The sequence below is a fragment of the Neolamprologus multifasciatus genome, chromosome 9 (genome assembly GCF_963576455.1).
Source record: "Neolamprologus multifasciatus chromosome 9, fNeoMul1.2, whole genome shotgun sequence".
In the NCBI taxonomy this organism is placed as follows: domain Eukaryota; kingdom Metazoa; phylum Chordata; class Actinopteri; order Cichliformes; family Cichlidae; genus Neolamprologus; species Neolamprologus multifasciatus.
The window spans coordinates 31585001-31599296 of record NC_140447.1 but is presented as its reverse complement, the minus strand read 5'-3'; the positions used below and the strand labels follow the sequence as shown (position 1 = coordinate 31599296).

The 14296-nt window shown below is 45.6% G+C and overlaps 2 protein-coding genes across 5 annotated transcripts in view; one reads left to right on the top strand and one right to left on the bottom strand.

The window, feature by feature from the left end:
* LOC146511897 (uncharacterized) overlaps positions 1-14296 on the top strand; it is a 146872-nt gene that overhangs the window by 81822 nt on the left and 50754 nt on the right. The window lies entirely within an intron of this gene.
* The window catches only part of LOC146511899 (uncharacterized), a 53467-nt gene continuing 39930 nt past the window's right edge, over positions 760-14296 (bottom strand). For all 3 annotated transcript variants that reach the window (XM_085171774.1, XM_085171773.1, XM_085171772.1), the window contains exons 3-4: positions 2276-3628; positions 760-1902 (exon numbers count right to left, since the gene is read on the bottom strand). In XM_085171774.1, the coding sequence (XP_085027900.1) occupies positions 2294-3628 (1335 nt within the window). In that variant the 3' untranslated portion in view covers positions 760-1902; positions 2276-2293. The remainder of the gene's footprint in view (positions 1903-2275; positions 3629-14296) is intronic.

The following is a 14296-nucleotide window of genomic DNA, read 5'->3' as shown; positions in this document are numbered from 1 at the left end:
TGCAGTTCACATTGAGCATCACACTGAGGAAGAAAGGCGATTTAAGTGACTCAAGAGGCTTTACAGCTTTATACGCTTATTAACATCTTATCACACTATAAAGTAAATGCCAATTCATGAGTAGTAGCACACTGATAAACAACTGCAACCATAAGCAGGTGAGGATGATTCTAAAACCACCGCTGATGACAAACAGGAGTTATTTGATGTGCTTTCATTAATCAGGTTGTTTAAAAGTTAAACCAGAGCATAAGATGTCAAAAATACACAGAGATTAAGTTAAAGGTTCAATTCAATTCAATTCAATTCAATTTTATTTATATAGCGCCAAATCACAACAAATGTCGCCTCAAGGCGCTTCATAGATACAGAGAAAAGCCCAACAATCATATGACCCCCTATGAGCAAGCACTTTGGCGACAGTGGGAAGGAAAAACTCCCTTTTAACAGGAAGAAACCTCCGGCAGAACCAGGCTCAGGGAGGGGCGGCCATCTGCTGCGACCGGTTGGGGTGAGAGAAGGAAGACAGGATAAAGACATGCTGTGGAAGAGAGACAGAGATTAATAACAGATATGATTCAATACAGATGTTGTGAAACTACATCCAGCTGGCATCCCAAGAACTGACTGTCTGCTTAGAGAAATGTCCACCATCCAGTAGTTATGGATTCTTGATCGTCTGCAGCTCTGCCTGAGGATAACATGCTTTCTTTGTCACGACGTGACGCGAGCCGAGTTAACATGCTTTCTTTGTCATGACGCGACGCGAGCCAGGTGTAAGTTATTAAAGGACCCAGGATGCAGCACAACTGAGGTGAGGAAGCTTTATTGACAGTGAGATAACAAACAAAGGCGAGGGTGGCAAAAAACAAAGCAGGGAGTAACCTAAACTGGGAAAAGCTAAACAAAAACAGACCTGAAACAGACGGAGGCACGGCTGGGAGTAATTGGACATAACGAGACAAGGGGAGTGAAACTAGAAACACTGACGAGAGACACAGACCTACAAAATAAAACAGGAACTCACACATGCAAAGACACAGACTAAGAAACCCGGACTTGACACAGGAATACACAGGCAGAAAAGCCTAAATACTAAACTGGGGAAGAACAGAACCAAAACCCAAAGAAAGAGAAAACCAGAACCAAAATACATCACAATAATAGAAAACAAAACTCTGGGTCAAAAGACCAAGGACCATGACATTCTTACAGAAAGTGAGCAATGACAGAGAACTCAAATTTTTATGCACTGCTGGGATTGAGAGCCCTCCCCTATTTACTAAACTGGCACTTTAACCAAACCAGCCATGAACATTGTCACAGCTGGTTGTGGCTAAGCAGTAGTATAAAAAGGAAGGATTAAGCCTAGCTTAAGCTGCAACTGGGAAAACAGTCAAGGTTACACCTGAAGGACTCAACATTTGAATGTTTCAGATGATCAAAAAGAAAATAAATATGACAAAGGTTACCTGGGTCAGTGGAAAATAGTCTGTAAATGGTTTAATTTGTTAAGGGTAAAAAGGTATGAAAAACAACCTGACCATGTATGGAAGCCGGCGGAAGGACTCCCTAACAGTGAGACGCTTTTCTTACAGTGTCTGCATTTGTATGGTTTCTCTCCTGTGTGGACTCTTTCATGCACTTTAAGATGATCTGCAGTGGTGAATGAGAGATGGTTTTTGACCCCATGACTTAATTTTGTTTCAATTGACTTGGTTTAGGAAAGCCTCTCCCACATTCTTTGCAGTAGATCATTTTGTCTCCAGTGTGTTTGAGTTGATGTTGTTTTAGGTTCTCTTGATGACTGAAAGTTTTTTCACAAAAGTCACAGAGAAACTCTTTCCCACCACCACAGTGACGACAGGGTTGAGAATTGGATCCATCTGTGTCGCTGTGCTTCTAAACAAAGACACAAAGACAGTGTAAGTCAGGGAATTCTTTCAACATTTTTCTTTTTAACGCCGCCTGAAATAAAGAGTATCTGTGCCAGTGTCCAATTATATCTTACTGTTTACATTATAACACTCAGCTTACTGGGCAACATTAAGTCTTCATTTGTAGGTAATCTACTTAATGGGAAGACTGGTGATTAAACCCCTGGATGCTCTACTCTGCATCCCACAAGATACTGACTCCAAGCTGCTCTCAGATGCATCCATTGGAGTGTGAATGTTAGATAGAGAGAAAGGGGAGGAGCTTTTAAAACGTTTAAGCTTTGAAATTAAACTTCATTCATATAAAATTGTAAAACTGTTAAAAGAAAAATACATACCTCACAGTAACTGCACTTTTAGAGTTTCTCTCTGGTGTGACTCTTTTGGTGTGATTTGAGGTAACGTGGAGATTTAAAAGTCTTCTCACACAGGTCACATTTATAAGGTCTCTTCCCAGTGTGGGTAAACATGTGCTGCTGTAAGTTTTCGTATGTAACAAAAGCTTTGTCACACTGATCACAGCAGTAAACATCCTTTTTGGTGTGAATGCGTAGGTGAATGTCTCGGCTGGCTAGCCAGCGGAAAGTTTTTCCACAAATGTGACAGCTGTACGCTTTAACTCCACCGTGGACGAGTTGGTGCGTTTTTAAATTTCCAGCCTGGGTAAAAGACTTTCCACACAAGTCACAGCTGTACGCTTTAACTCCACTGTGTATGAGTTGGTGTGTTTTTAAATTTCCAGCCAGGGTAAAAGTCTTTCCACACAAGTCACAGCTGTACGCTTTAACTCCACCGTGGACGACTTGGTGTGTTTTTAAACTTCCAGACTGGTTAAAAGACTTTCCACACAAGTCACAGTTGTGCGCTTTAACTCCACTGTGGACGAGTTGGTGCATTTTTAAATTTCCAGACTGGTTAAAAGACTTTCCACACAAGTCACAGCTGTACGCTTTAACTCCACTGTGTATGAGTTGGTGAGTTTTTAAGTTTCCAGGACGGTTAAAAGACTTTCCACACAACTCACAGCTGTACGCTTTAACTCCACTGTGTATGAGTTGGTGTCTTTCTAAGTTTCCCGAACGGTGAAAAGACTGTCCACACAACTCACAGCTGTACGCTTTAACTCCACTGTGGATGAGTTCGTGTCTTTTTAAGTGTCCAGCATGGGTAAAAGACTGTCCACACAAGTAACACCTGTATGGTTTAAATCCACTGTGGATGAGTTGGTGTTGTTTTAAGTTTTCAGCCGAGGTAAATGATTTTCCACACAAATCACAGTTGTATGCTTTAACTCCACTGTGCATGATTTGGTGTCTTTTTAAGCTTCCAGCATGGGTAAAAGACTTTCCACACAAGTCACAGCTGTACGCTTTAACTCCACTGTGGATGAGTTGGTGTTGTTTTAAGTTTTCAGCCGAGGTAAATGATTTTCCACACAAATCACAGTTGTATGCTTTAACTCCACTGTGGATGACTTTGTGTTTTTTCAAGGTTCCAGCCCGGGCAAAAGACCTTCCACACTCATCACAGCTGTACGCTTTAACTCCATTGTGGATGAGTTGGTGTTGTTTTAAGCTTCCAGACTGGGTAAAATCCTTCCCACACTCATCACAGCTGTATTTTTTCTCACTGTTTCTTCTGTGAGGTTTGTCGGCCTCCTTAGAGCGCTGACTTCTTGCTCCATGTTGGTCCTGCAGTGAAAGAGAAACAAACAGAGGCAGTGAGTGAAATGCAGTCGTGGAACAAACTCAACCTTCAAATTTCCTCTATTAACAGTAGTTTTAAACCAAAGGCTGAAGTAGTTCCTTTTCAGTCAATACACTCGGTACAACACACGTAGTATGGAATATCATGCCCTCACATGTCCTGGCTGAGGAAACCTTTATTCACGCCTTTAAGGCAGATGATCTGTGATGACGTGTGCACAGCCCCAATGTGTCGCCACTGCTTTGGCAGTCAGCCCCTGATTCACTGTGCAGCTAAGAAGCTGCTGGTGGACTAGCCCTCTCCTCTGCCAGCTCAGAAGCTGTCGCGGTTCACAGGCTTTTTCCTCCAACTGGACCCCACAATATCGAAAAACTGCCTTCCCATGTTCCCAAACTTTGTCTGAGAGCTAAGTGCATCATGTGGCAAACCTCTGTCTACCTGCTGTACCCAGCTATGAACAGTACATGAAGTTGGACAGCGCCGACAAAACTGGCTTAGCTAACCCACTCCTAATGGAGCTGTCTCTGACGGCTTACCTGGCCCCATCCCTTAACCATGGAGTCGGTGGCGCCGCAAATCTGCCGTCCAAGCGCTGCAGACTGTCAGCATAGCAGCTGGAGACGACTTATTGGTCTCAGACCGACATTGCCTGAACTATGAAGTCCGTCACCATGCTCCAGATGTACCATGCTATGAGATTAAAAGATTAAAAGCATATCTATTTGACTTGGCTTTCCTGACCATTTAATACCCTTTTAAATCTTTTAAATTTTAAACTTTTAAATCTTTTATTAGATTTTATTAAATTTATTATTTTTTATTAATTGTACTGCTGTATTTGTCTTCTTAGCATATTTTGTATTTATCTAACTCTCCTGGTCTGTTAGTGCCTCTATCCTGTCTGTGCTAGTGCCTGATTTGTACCCTGTTATTGACTTATGTTGACTCTCCATATTACTGTGAAGCACTTTAGTGTGCTTTTGGGTTTTTAAATGTGCTATATAAATAAAATTGTATTGTATTGTATTGTAGTAGTATTGGCACAGAGGCACCTGTGACTGACCCTCTATGACATCTCAGACAGGGAAAGGGCTGTATATCTGGACAAGCCGGTGTCTGCGGCTGGGTTATTCAGACATTTAGTTGAAGCCATTCAGACTGGATTCAATCTGAGGAAGAAGCAGACAGAACCTCTGCACAACATTATTGCCAGATGTCAGGTGAAGCCCAAGCCTGAAGCTAGCTCTCACAAGCCCACCACTCATCTGCCGACTGGGAAGAGACCGGTGCCCAAAGGCCCACTCTAAGCCGGCTGGCGTGGAACTTGAACCGGAGGATGTGCTCCCCCTGGAGGCACAAACACGCCTCTGGCCGGGAGCACATCCTCCAGTTCGAGTTCCACACCAGTCGGCCTGGAGCAAGGGCCCACATTCTGTCCCGCAGTGGGACCCAATTTCCAGGAGGAAGGAACATCAGCCCTACTAGCTGTTGTACGGAGTGGAGAAGGGGTCCAGTTGCAGGAAGACTCTGCTTTTCCTCTCTGTTGCTGATTAAGAGGTGCTGCTTAAGTTCTGTTCAGGTTTTCAGCCCCAGAAAGCGCTTCGCTTACTAACACTGTCACCCCTGCACACAAAATGTCTCAGGTTGTAACTCTCTGCTCAGGTGTTCAGGTGATCACATCCAGCTTTCCCACTGTTTTTCATTGTTGTGCCCAAAGAAAGGTGCCTCCAACAAAATGTATGAATGTACATGTTCCCATGTTACAATCAATAAAGTGTTTATTCTCAGATAATCACAAATAATTAGCCTGCTGGCAGAATGAGCCAGGTCAGGCAGGTTATACATTTTCCTGCCGACATACTGTGAGGGTGACAAAACCCCGCCGTCGGTGCTGCAGGTCAGCCGGCTGGCTGCCTACCTCCCTCAATGGCACGCTTGTGCCCCTCTCTGTGGGTGTTGTGAACTATTGCTATGGGTTACCGGTTGCAGTTCTGGGTCAGGCCGCCTTGTCTCCGGAGAGTCGTGAACATAACTGTCGGCACTGATGGAACCAATAAAACTGAGGGAGGAAATAAACGCACTCCGAAATACTAGTGGTCCCCGCTTCAGAGACAGAAAAGGTTGGTACAGCCATTATTTTGTTGTTCGGAAAAAACTGGAAAGGCTCAACCTGCGAGTCTTGACCATGAATGCAGTCAGCCCAGGATACTGGTTTTCAACAACTGATCTAACAGATGCATACATTCATGTGGCTATACATGCAAACCACAGGCAGTTTCTGAGGGTTGCATTCGAGGACGTAGCCTATAAATACCTGGTGCTGCCATTCAGGTTGTCACTTGCTCCTTGCACCTTTGCGATATGTGCAGAGGCAGCACTAGCGTCCCTCAGAGAGAGAGCAATTCGCATCTTAGCCTACTTTAAGAATAGATGATAGTATAAGGGATTTATTTGTATTAACCATATGCATTATTCATTTAAGTAGGTCAAGCTACTAAACATTCACACATAGAGCACATAGAACATGGAGAATAGGTCAGAGGTGTATGTGAGAAGCAGACATGACAGAGCTGCTGTTAATGGGATAAGGAGTGGGTAAGCCAAAGCAAGGAGAACATACTGTGCGAAGAAGTGGGCATCAAGGACACGAGAAAGGGAGGAAGGAAATAGAGAGGGCATTAGCAGGCACCTATTTTATTTTCGGAATTGAATATTACATTGTTTTATGATGCATTATACTGCTGATTTATAAAGAAATACTGTTTGCAGAGAATCATGGCCTTGCTTTTCTGATTACAAAGAGAACAGAACATACTGCATGGGAGATTCTCCTTAATCTCACACAAGAAGAAAAAACTAGGAAGCCAAGGTCATAACTTAGGCTCACTGAGAGAAAAAAAGAATGTGAATATTTAAATTTTTATGAGTTTGGAGGGGGGCCGAGGCTATAAGAGTTAGTGAAATGGTCAGACACTGAAATCTGCCTGGGTTTTCCAGCTTTGTGTTCTTGTTGTTTGCTTTTGTTTTGTGCGTGTTTATTTTATCTGACAACGGGAAAAACTTAAAATGTCAAAAATCTGCTTTTCATAATATAAATATCATTGAATAACTTTAGAAAGACTTCTATTTGACTCTTTACATCTAATGTTATAAAAAGATACATTTTATGTTTTAAATAATCTTAAACTGTTAGTCTGCAAAATGTGCAGCAATTTAATCTATTTATTCTCTTTATGTCCCTATTGCCAGTCTTGGCAGCCGGGGGTCAGTGCGCCAGGGCCTCCGCTCCTGGCTGCCACCCGGCACACAATGCACCCGACCCCTATGGCGCCTCCTGCGGGTGGTGGGCCTGCGGGAGGATGGGCCCATGTCTCCTCTTCGGGCTGTGCCCTGCCGGGCCCCATGGACTAAGGCCCGGCCACCAGACGCTCGCCCTCGGACACCCTCCCCGGGCCTGGCTCCAGGGCGGGGCCCCGGTAACCCTATCCCGGGCGGGGTAAACTGTTCCCTCTGTGTTCTTTTCATAAGGGTCTTCTGAATCGCTCTTTGTCTGGTCCCTCACCCAGGACCAATTTGCCTCGGCTTGCTGCCAGTACGTTGGGGTTTTTCCCGGTGGACGAGAGGGTTTGTTCCCTGCGCCTTAGGGTCCTGACTGTCATCTGCGCTTATGCGCCGAGTGGCAGTTCGGAGTACCCAGCCTTCTTAGAGTCCCGGGGGGGGGGGGGGGGGGGGGGGGGGTGCTGGAAGGTGCTCCACCTGGAGACTCTGTTGTCCTGCTGGGAGACTTCAATGCTCACGTGGGTAACAACAGCGAGACCTGGAGGGGCGTGATTGGGAGGAACGGCCTCCCTGATCTGAACCCGAGCGGTGCTTTGTTATTGGACTTCTGTGCTAATCACAGTTTGGCCATAACGAACACCTTGTTCGAACATAAGAGTGTCCATAAGTGCACGTGGCACCCGGACGCTCTAGGCCGTAGGTCGATGATCGATTTTGTAATCGTATCACCAGACCTGCGACCATATGTTCTGGACACTCGGGTAAAGAGAGGGGCTGAGCTGTCAACTGATCACCACCTGGTGGTGAGTTGGATCAGGTGGCGGGGGAGGACGCTGGACAGACCTGGTGCACCTAAACGCGTAGTGAGGGTGTGCTGGGAACGCACACCTCCGGCAGAGCTTCAACAGCATTCCGAGGGAGGCGGGGGACATTGAGTCCGAATGGACCATGTTCAGCGCCTCCATTGCCGAAGCTGCTACATTGAGCTGCGGCCGCAAGGTGGTTGGTGCCTGCCGTGGTGGTAATCCCCGAACCAAATGGTGGACACCAGAGGTGAAGGGAGCCACCAGGCTGAAGAAGGAGTCCTATCGGGCTTGGTTAGCCTGTGGGACTCCGGAGGCAGCCGACAGGTATCGACAGGCCAAGCGGAATGCGGCTCGGGTGTGGGAGGAGTTCGGAGAGGCCATGGAAAAAGACTTTCGGACTGCCTCGAAGAGGTTCTGGCAAACCGTCAGGCGTTTCAAGAGGGGAAAGCGGTGCTCTACCTGCACTGTGTATAGTGCTGGAGGAGCGCTGCTGACGTTGACTGAGGAAATTGTCAGGCGGTGGAAGGAATACTTCGAGGACCTCCTTAATCCCACTGACGCCTTCCGTCTTCCGAGGTCTTCCGAGGAGGAAGCAGAGTCTGGGGATGAGGGGAATGACCCGCCAATTTCCGGGGGCGAGGTCACTGAGGCAGTTAAACAACTCCTTGGTGGCAGAGCCCCTGGTGTTGATGAGGTCTGCCCAGAGTTCCTGAAGGCTCTGGACGTTGTAGGGCTGTCCTGGTTGACACGCCTCTGCAATGTTGCGTGGAGATCAGGGGCAGTACCCGTGGACTGGCAGACCGGGGTGGTGGTCCCCATCTTTAAGAAGGGGGACCGGAGGGTGTGTTCCAACTACAGGGGGATCACACTCCTCAGCCTCCCCGGGAAAGTCTATGCCAGGGTGGTGGAAAGGTGAGTTCGTCCGCTAGTCGAACCTCGGATACAGGAGGAACAATGCGGTTTTCGTCCTGGTCGCGGAACACTGGACCAGCTCTTCATCCTCTCGAGGATACTTGAGGGTGCATGGGAGTTTGCCCAACCAGTCTACATGTGTTTTGTGGACTTGGAGAAGGCATTCGACCGTGTCCCTCGGGGTGTCCTGTGGGAGGTGTTGCGGGAGTATGGGGTGTCTGGCCCATTGCTACGGGCCATTCGATCCCTATACAACCGTTGCAAGAGCTTGGTTCGCATTGCCGGCAATAAGTCGGACTCGTTCCCGGTGGGTGATGGGCTCCGCCAGGGCTGCCCTTTGTCACCGGTTCTGTTCATAATTCTTATGGACAGGATTTCTAGGCGCAGCCAAGTGGCGGAGGGCTTTCGCTTTGGTGGCCTCAGAATCTCATCTCTGATCTTTGCGGATGATGTGGTTCTGTTGGCTTCATCGGGTGAGGGCCTCCAGCTCGCACTGGAGCGGTTCGCAGCCGAGTGTGAAGCAGCGGGAATGAGGATCAGCACCTCCAAATCTGAGGCCATGGTTCTCAGCCGGAAAAGGGTGGAGTGCCCACTCCGGGTCGGGGATGAGTTCCTGCCCCAAGTGGAGGAGTTCAAGTATCTCGGGGTCTTGTTCGCGAGTGATGGGAGAAGGGAGCCGGAGATCGACAGACGGATTGGGGCTGCAGCTGCAGTAATGCAGACGCTGCACCGGTCCGTCGTGGTGAAGAGGGAGCTGAGTGTAAAAGCGAAGCTCTCAATTTACCGGTCGATCTACGTCCCTACCCTCACCTATGGCCACGAGCTGTGGGTAGTGACCGAATGGACGAGATCGCGGATACAAGCGGCGGAAATGAGCTTCCTCCACAGGGTGGCTGGCCTCTCCCTTAGAGATAGGGTGAGAAGTTCGGCCATCCGGGAGGGGCTCAGAGTAGAGCCGCTGTTGCTCCACATCGAAAGGAGCCAGCTGAGGTGGTTTGGGCATCTGTCAAGGATTTTCAATTCAATTCAATTTTATTTATATAGCGCCAAATCACAACAAATGTCGCCTCAAGGCGCTTCATAGATACAGAGAAAAGCCCAACAATCATATGACCCCCTATGAGCAAGCACTTTGGCGACAGTGGGAAGGAAAAACTCCCTTTAAACAGGAAGAAACCTCCGGCAGAACCAGGCTCAGGGAGGGGCGGCCATCTGCTGCGACCGGTTGGGTTGAGAGAAGGAAGACAGGATAAAAGACATGCTGTGGAAGAGAGACAGAGATTAATAACAGATATGATTCAATACAGAGAGGTCTGTTAACACATAGTGAGTGAGAAAGGTGACTGGAAAGGAAAAACTCAATGCATCATGGGAATCCCCCGGCAGCCTACATCTATTGCAGCATAACTAAGGGAGGATTCAGGGTCACCTGGTCCAGCCCTAACTATATGCTTTAGCAAAAAGGAAAGTTTTAAGCCTAATCTTAAAAGTAGAGATAGTGTCTGTCTCCCGAATCCAAACTGGAAGCTGGTTCCACAGAAGAGGGGCCTGAAAACTGAAGGCTCTCCCTCCCATTCTACTTTTAAATACTCTAGGAACAACAAGTAGGCCTGCAGAGTGGGAGCGAAGTGCTCTAATAGGGTAATATGGTACTACAAGGTCATTAAGATAAGATGGGGCCTGATTATTTAAGACCTTGTATGTGAGGAGCAGGATTTTGAATTCAATTCTGGATTTAACAGGAAGCCAATGAAGGGAAGCCAAAACAGGAGAAATATGCTCTCTCTTTCTAGTCCCTGTCAGTACTCTTGCTGCAGCATTTTGGATTAACTGAAGGCTTTTCAGTGAGTTTTTTGGACATCCTGATAATAATGAATTGCAGTAGTCCAGCCTGGAAGTAATAAATGCATGAACTAATTTTTCAGCGTCACTCTGAGACAGGATATTTCTAATTTTAGAGATGTTGCGCAAATGGAAGAACGCAGTCTTACATATTTGTTTAATATGTGCGTTGAAGGACATATCCTGGTCAAAAATGACTCCAAGGTTCCTCACAGTGTTACTGGAGGCCAAGGTAATGCCATCCAGAGTAAGAATCTGGTTAGATACCATATTTCTAAGCTTTTCAGCGCCGAGTACAATGACCTCAGTTTTATCTGAGTTAAGAAGCAGAAAGTTAGTGGCCATCCAAGTCTTTATGTCTTTAAGACATTCCTGCAGTTTAACTAATTGGTGTGTGTTATCTGGCTTTATGGACAGATAGAGCTGGGTGTCATCTGCATAGCAGTGAAAATGTATGCTATGTCTTCTAATGATGCTGCCTAGGGGAAGCATGTATAATGTAAACAGAATTGGTCCTAGCACTGAACCCTGTGGAACTCCATAATTAACCTCAGTGTGTGAAGAGGACTCTCCATTTACATGCACAAATTGGAGTCTATTAGATAGATATGATACAAACCACTGCAGTGCAATACCTGTAATACCTACAGCATGTTCTAATCGCTCTAACAGGATATTATGGTCAACAGTATCGAATGCTGCACTAAGGTCAAGAAGGACAAGCACAGAGATGAGTCCACTGTCAGAGGCCATAAGAAGATCATTTGTAACCTTCACTAAAGCTGTTTCTGTGCTGTGATGAACTCTGAAACCTGACTGAAACTCTTCAAATAAACCATTCCTCTGCAGATGATCTGTTAGCTGTTTGACAACTACTCTTTCAAGGATTTTTGATATGAAAGGAAGGTTGGAGATTGGCCTATAATTAGCTAAGACTGCTGGGTCTAGAGATGGCTTTTTGAGTAAAGGTTTAACTGCAGCCACCTTGAAGGCCTGTGGTACATAGCCGATTATTAGAGATAGGTTGATCATATATAAGATCGAAGAATTAATCAATGGCAGGACTTCTTTGAGCAGTTTTGTAGGAATGGGGTCTAAAAGACACGTTGATGGTTTGGAGGAAGTAATTATTGAAGTTAACTCAGAAAGATCAATTGGAGAAAAAGAGTCTAACTTAACATCAATGGAACTAAGAGTAGCTGTAGATAATATTACATCTGTGGGATGATTATTGGTAATTTTTTCTCTAATGATAAAAATTTTATTTGTGAAGAAGTTCATGAAGTCATCACTAGTTAACGTTAAAGGGATGGTTGGCTCAAAAGAGCTCTGACTTTTTGTCAGCCTGGCTACAGTGCTGAAGAGAAACCTGGGGTTGTTCTTATTTTCTTCAATCAGTGATGAGTAGTAAGCTGTTCTGGCTTTGTGGAGGGCTTTCTTATAAAGCAACAAACTATTTCTCCAGGCTAAATGATGATCCTCTAAATTTGTGACACGCCATTTCCTCTCCAGATTACGAGTCATCTGCTTTAGGGTACGTGTTTGAGAATTATACCACGGGGTCAGGTACTTCTGATTAGAGACCTTAGTTTTCACTGGAGCTACAGTATCCAGAGTCGTACGTAGTGAGGAGGTGAAATTATTAACAAGATAATCGACCTCTGTTGGGGTAGCGTTCAGATAGCTGCTCTGCTCTGTGTTGGTACAGGGCATTGATGATGATAACATTGGCTGGATTATATTCTTAAACTTAGTTACAGCGCTTTCAGAAAGACATCTACTTTGATAAAGTCCACTCTCCACTGCTGCGTAATCAATTATTGTAAATGTAAATGTTATCAAGAAATGATCAGACAGGAGAGGGTTTTCAGGAAACACTGTTAAATGTTCAGTTTCTATGCCATATGTTAAAACAAGATCTAGAGTGTGATTAAAGTGGTGGGTGGGTTCTTTTACATTTTGAGAGAAACCAATTGAGTCTAACAACAGATTAAATGCCATGTTGAGGCTGTCATTTTTAGCATCAACATGGATGTTAAAATCACCCACAATAATTATTTTATCTGAGCTCAGAACTAAATTAGATATAAAGTCTGAGAAATCAGACAGAAACTCTGTGTAAGGCCCAGGTGGACGATAGATGATAACAAGTAAGACTGGTTTCTGAGTTTCACAGCTGGGGTGGACAATGTTAAGCATCAGGCTTTCAAATGAATTAAAAGTCTGTCTTGGTCTTTCATTAATTAATAGACTGGTGTGAAAAATTGTTGCCACACCGCCCCCTCGACCTGTGCTTCGCGATTTCTGGTAGTTAGAATGACTCGGGGGTGTTGATTCATTTAAACTAACATAATCATCCTGCTGCAACCAGGTTTCTGTAAGGCAGAGTAAATCAATTTGTTGATCAATTATTAAGTCATGTACTAACAGAGACTTGGAGGAGAGAGACCTAATATTTAATAATCCACATTTCACTGTTTTACTCTTTGGTTCAGATGTGGATACTGTATTGTTCTTTCTTTGTAAATGTTTAAGTTGTTTGTTGCTGGTTTTTAGTTTGTTTTTTGTCTTTTTGGAAGCAGACACAGTCTCTATGGAGATGGGGTTTTGGGGGGGTAGCAGGAGGAGAGAAGCTGCAGAGAGGCGTGTAAGACTGCAACTCTGCTTCCTGGTCCCAACTCTGGATAGTCATGTTTTGAGGGGTTTAATAAATTTGTCAATATTTCTAGAAATGAGAGCTGCTCCATCCAAAGTGGGATGGATGCCATCTCTCCTAACAAGACCAGGTTTCCTCCAGAAGGTTTGCCAATTATCTATGAAGCCCACATCATTTCTGGGACACCACTCAGACAGCCAGCAATTTAAGGAGAACATGCGGCTAAACATGTCACTCCTGGTCTGATTGGGGAGGGGACCAGAGAAAACTACAGAGTCCGACATTGTTTTGGCAAAGTTACACACCGATTCAATATTGATTTTAGTGACCTCCGATTGGCGTAACCGGGTGTCATTACTGCCGACGTGAATTATGATTTTACTGAATTTACGTTTACCCTTAGCCAGCAGTTTTAAATTTCCTTCAATGTCGCCTGCTCTGGCCCCTGGAAGACAATTGACTATGGTTGCCGGTGTCTCTAGCTTCACATGTCTGAGAACAGAATCACCAATTACCAGAGTTTGACCCCCAGCGGGTGTGTCACCGAGTGGGGAAAAACGGTTAGACACATGAACGGGTTGGTGGTGTACCTGGGGCTTCTGTTTAGGACTATGCTTCCTCCTCACCGTTACCCAGCCGCCCTCTTTCCGCAGCTGCTTGGGATTTGCCGGGGAACAGCTAGCGGGGCCTACGCTATCTTCGGCTGCACCAGCTACAGGGACCTGGCTAGCTAAGGGTGAGAGAAGGGTGCAAAGCCGAGTCTCCAGTTCAGTAATCCTGGCCTCCAGAGCTGCAAATATGCTACATTTGTTACAGATATCATTACTGCTAAAGGAGGCCGAGGAGTAACTAAACATCTGACACAATGAGCAAGAAAGTGCAGAAGGGACAGGTGAAGTAGCCATGGTGCTAACGGGTCGGCTACGAGCTAAGCTAGCGAAACAGTACAGAGACAGTGAGTGGCTATAAATTAGGTAGTGAGTACACAGAAAGTGTGCTTCGGATGAAGCACGTGAAGATTATACTGTGAAAAAAAAGAATGTATTTAAAAGTTGTTAATTAAACTGCTAAGCAAATAAGCTACTCAGAAACACCACTGTGTTTGAGCAGGAACGGGAAGCGATACTATACCACAGAGCGAGCGAACACAGTGACAG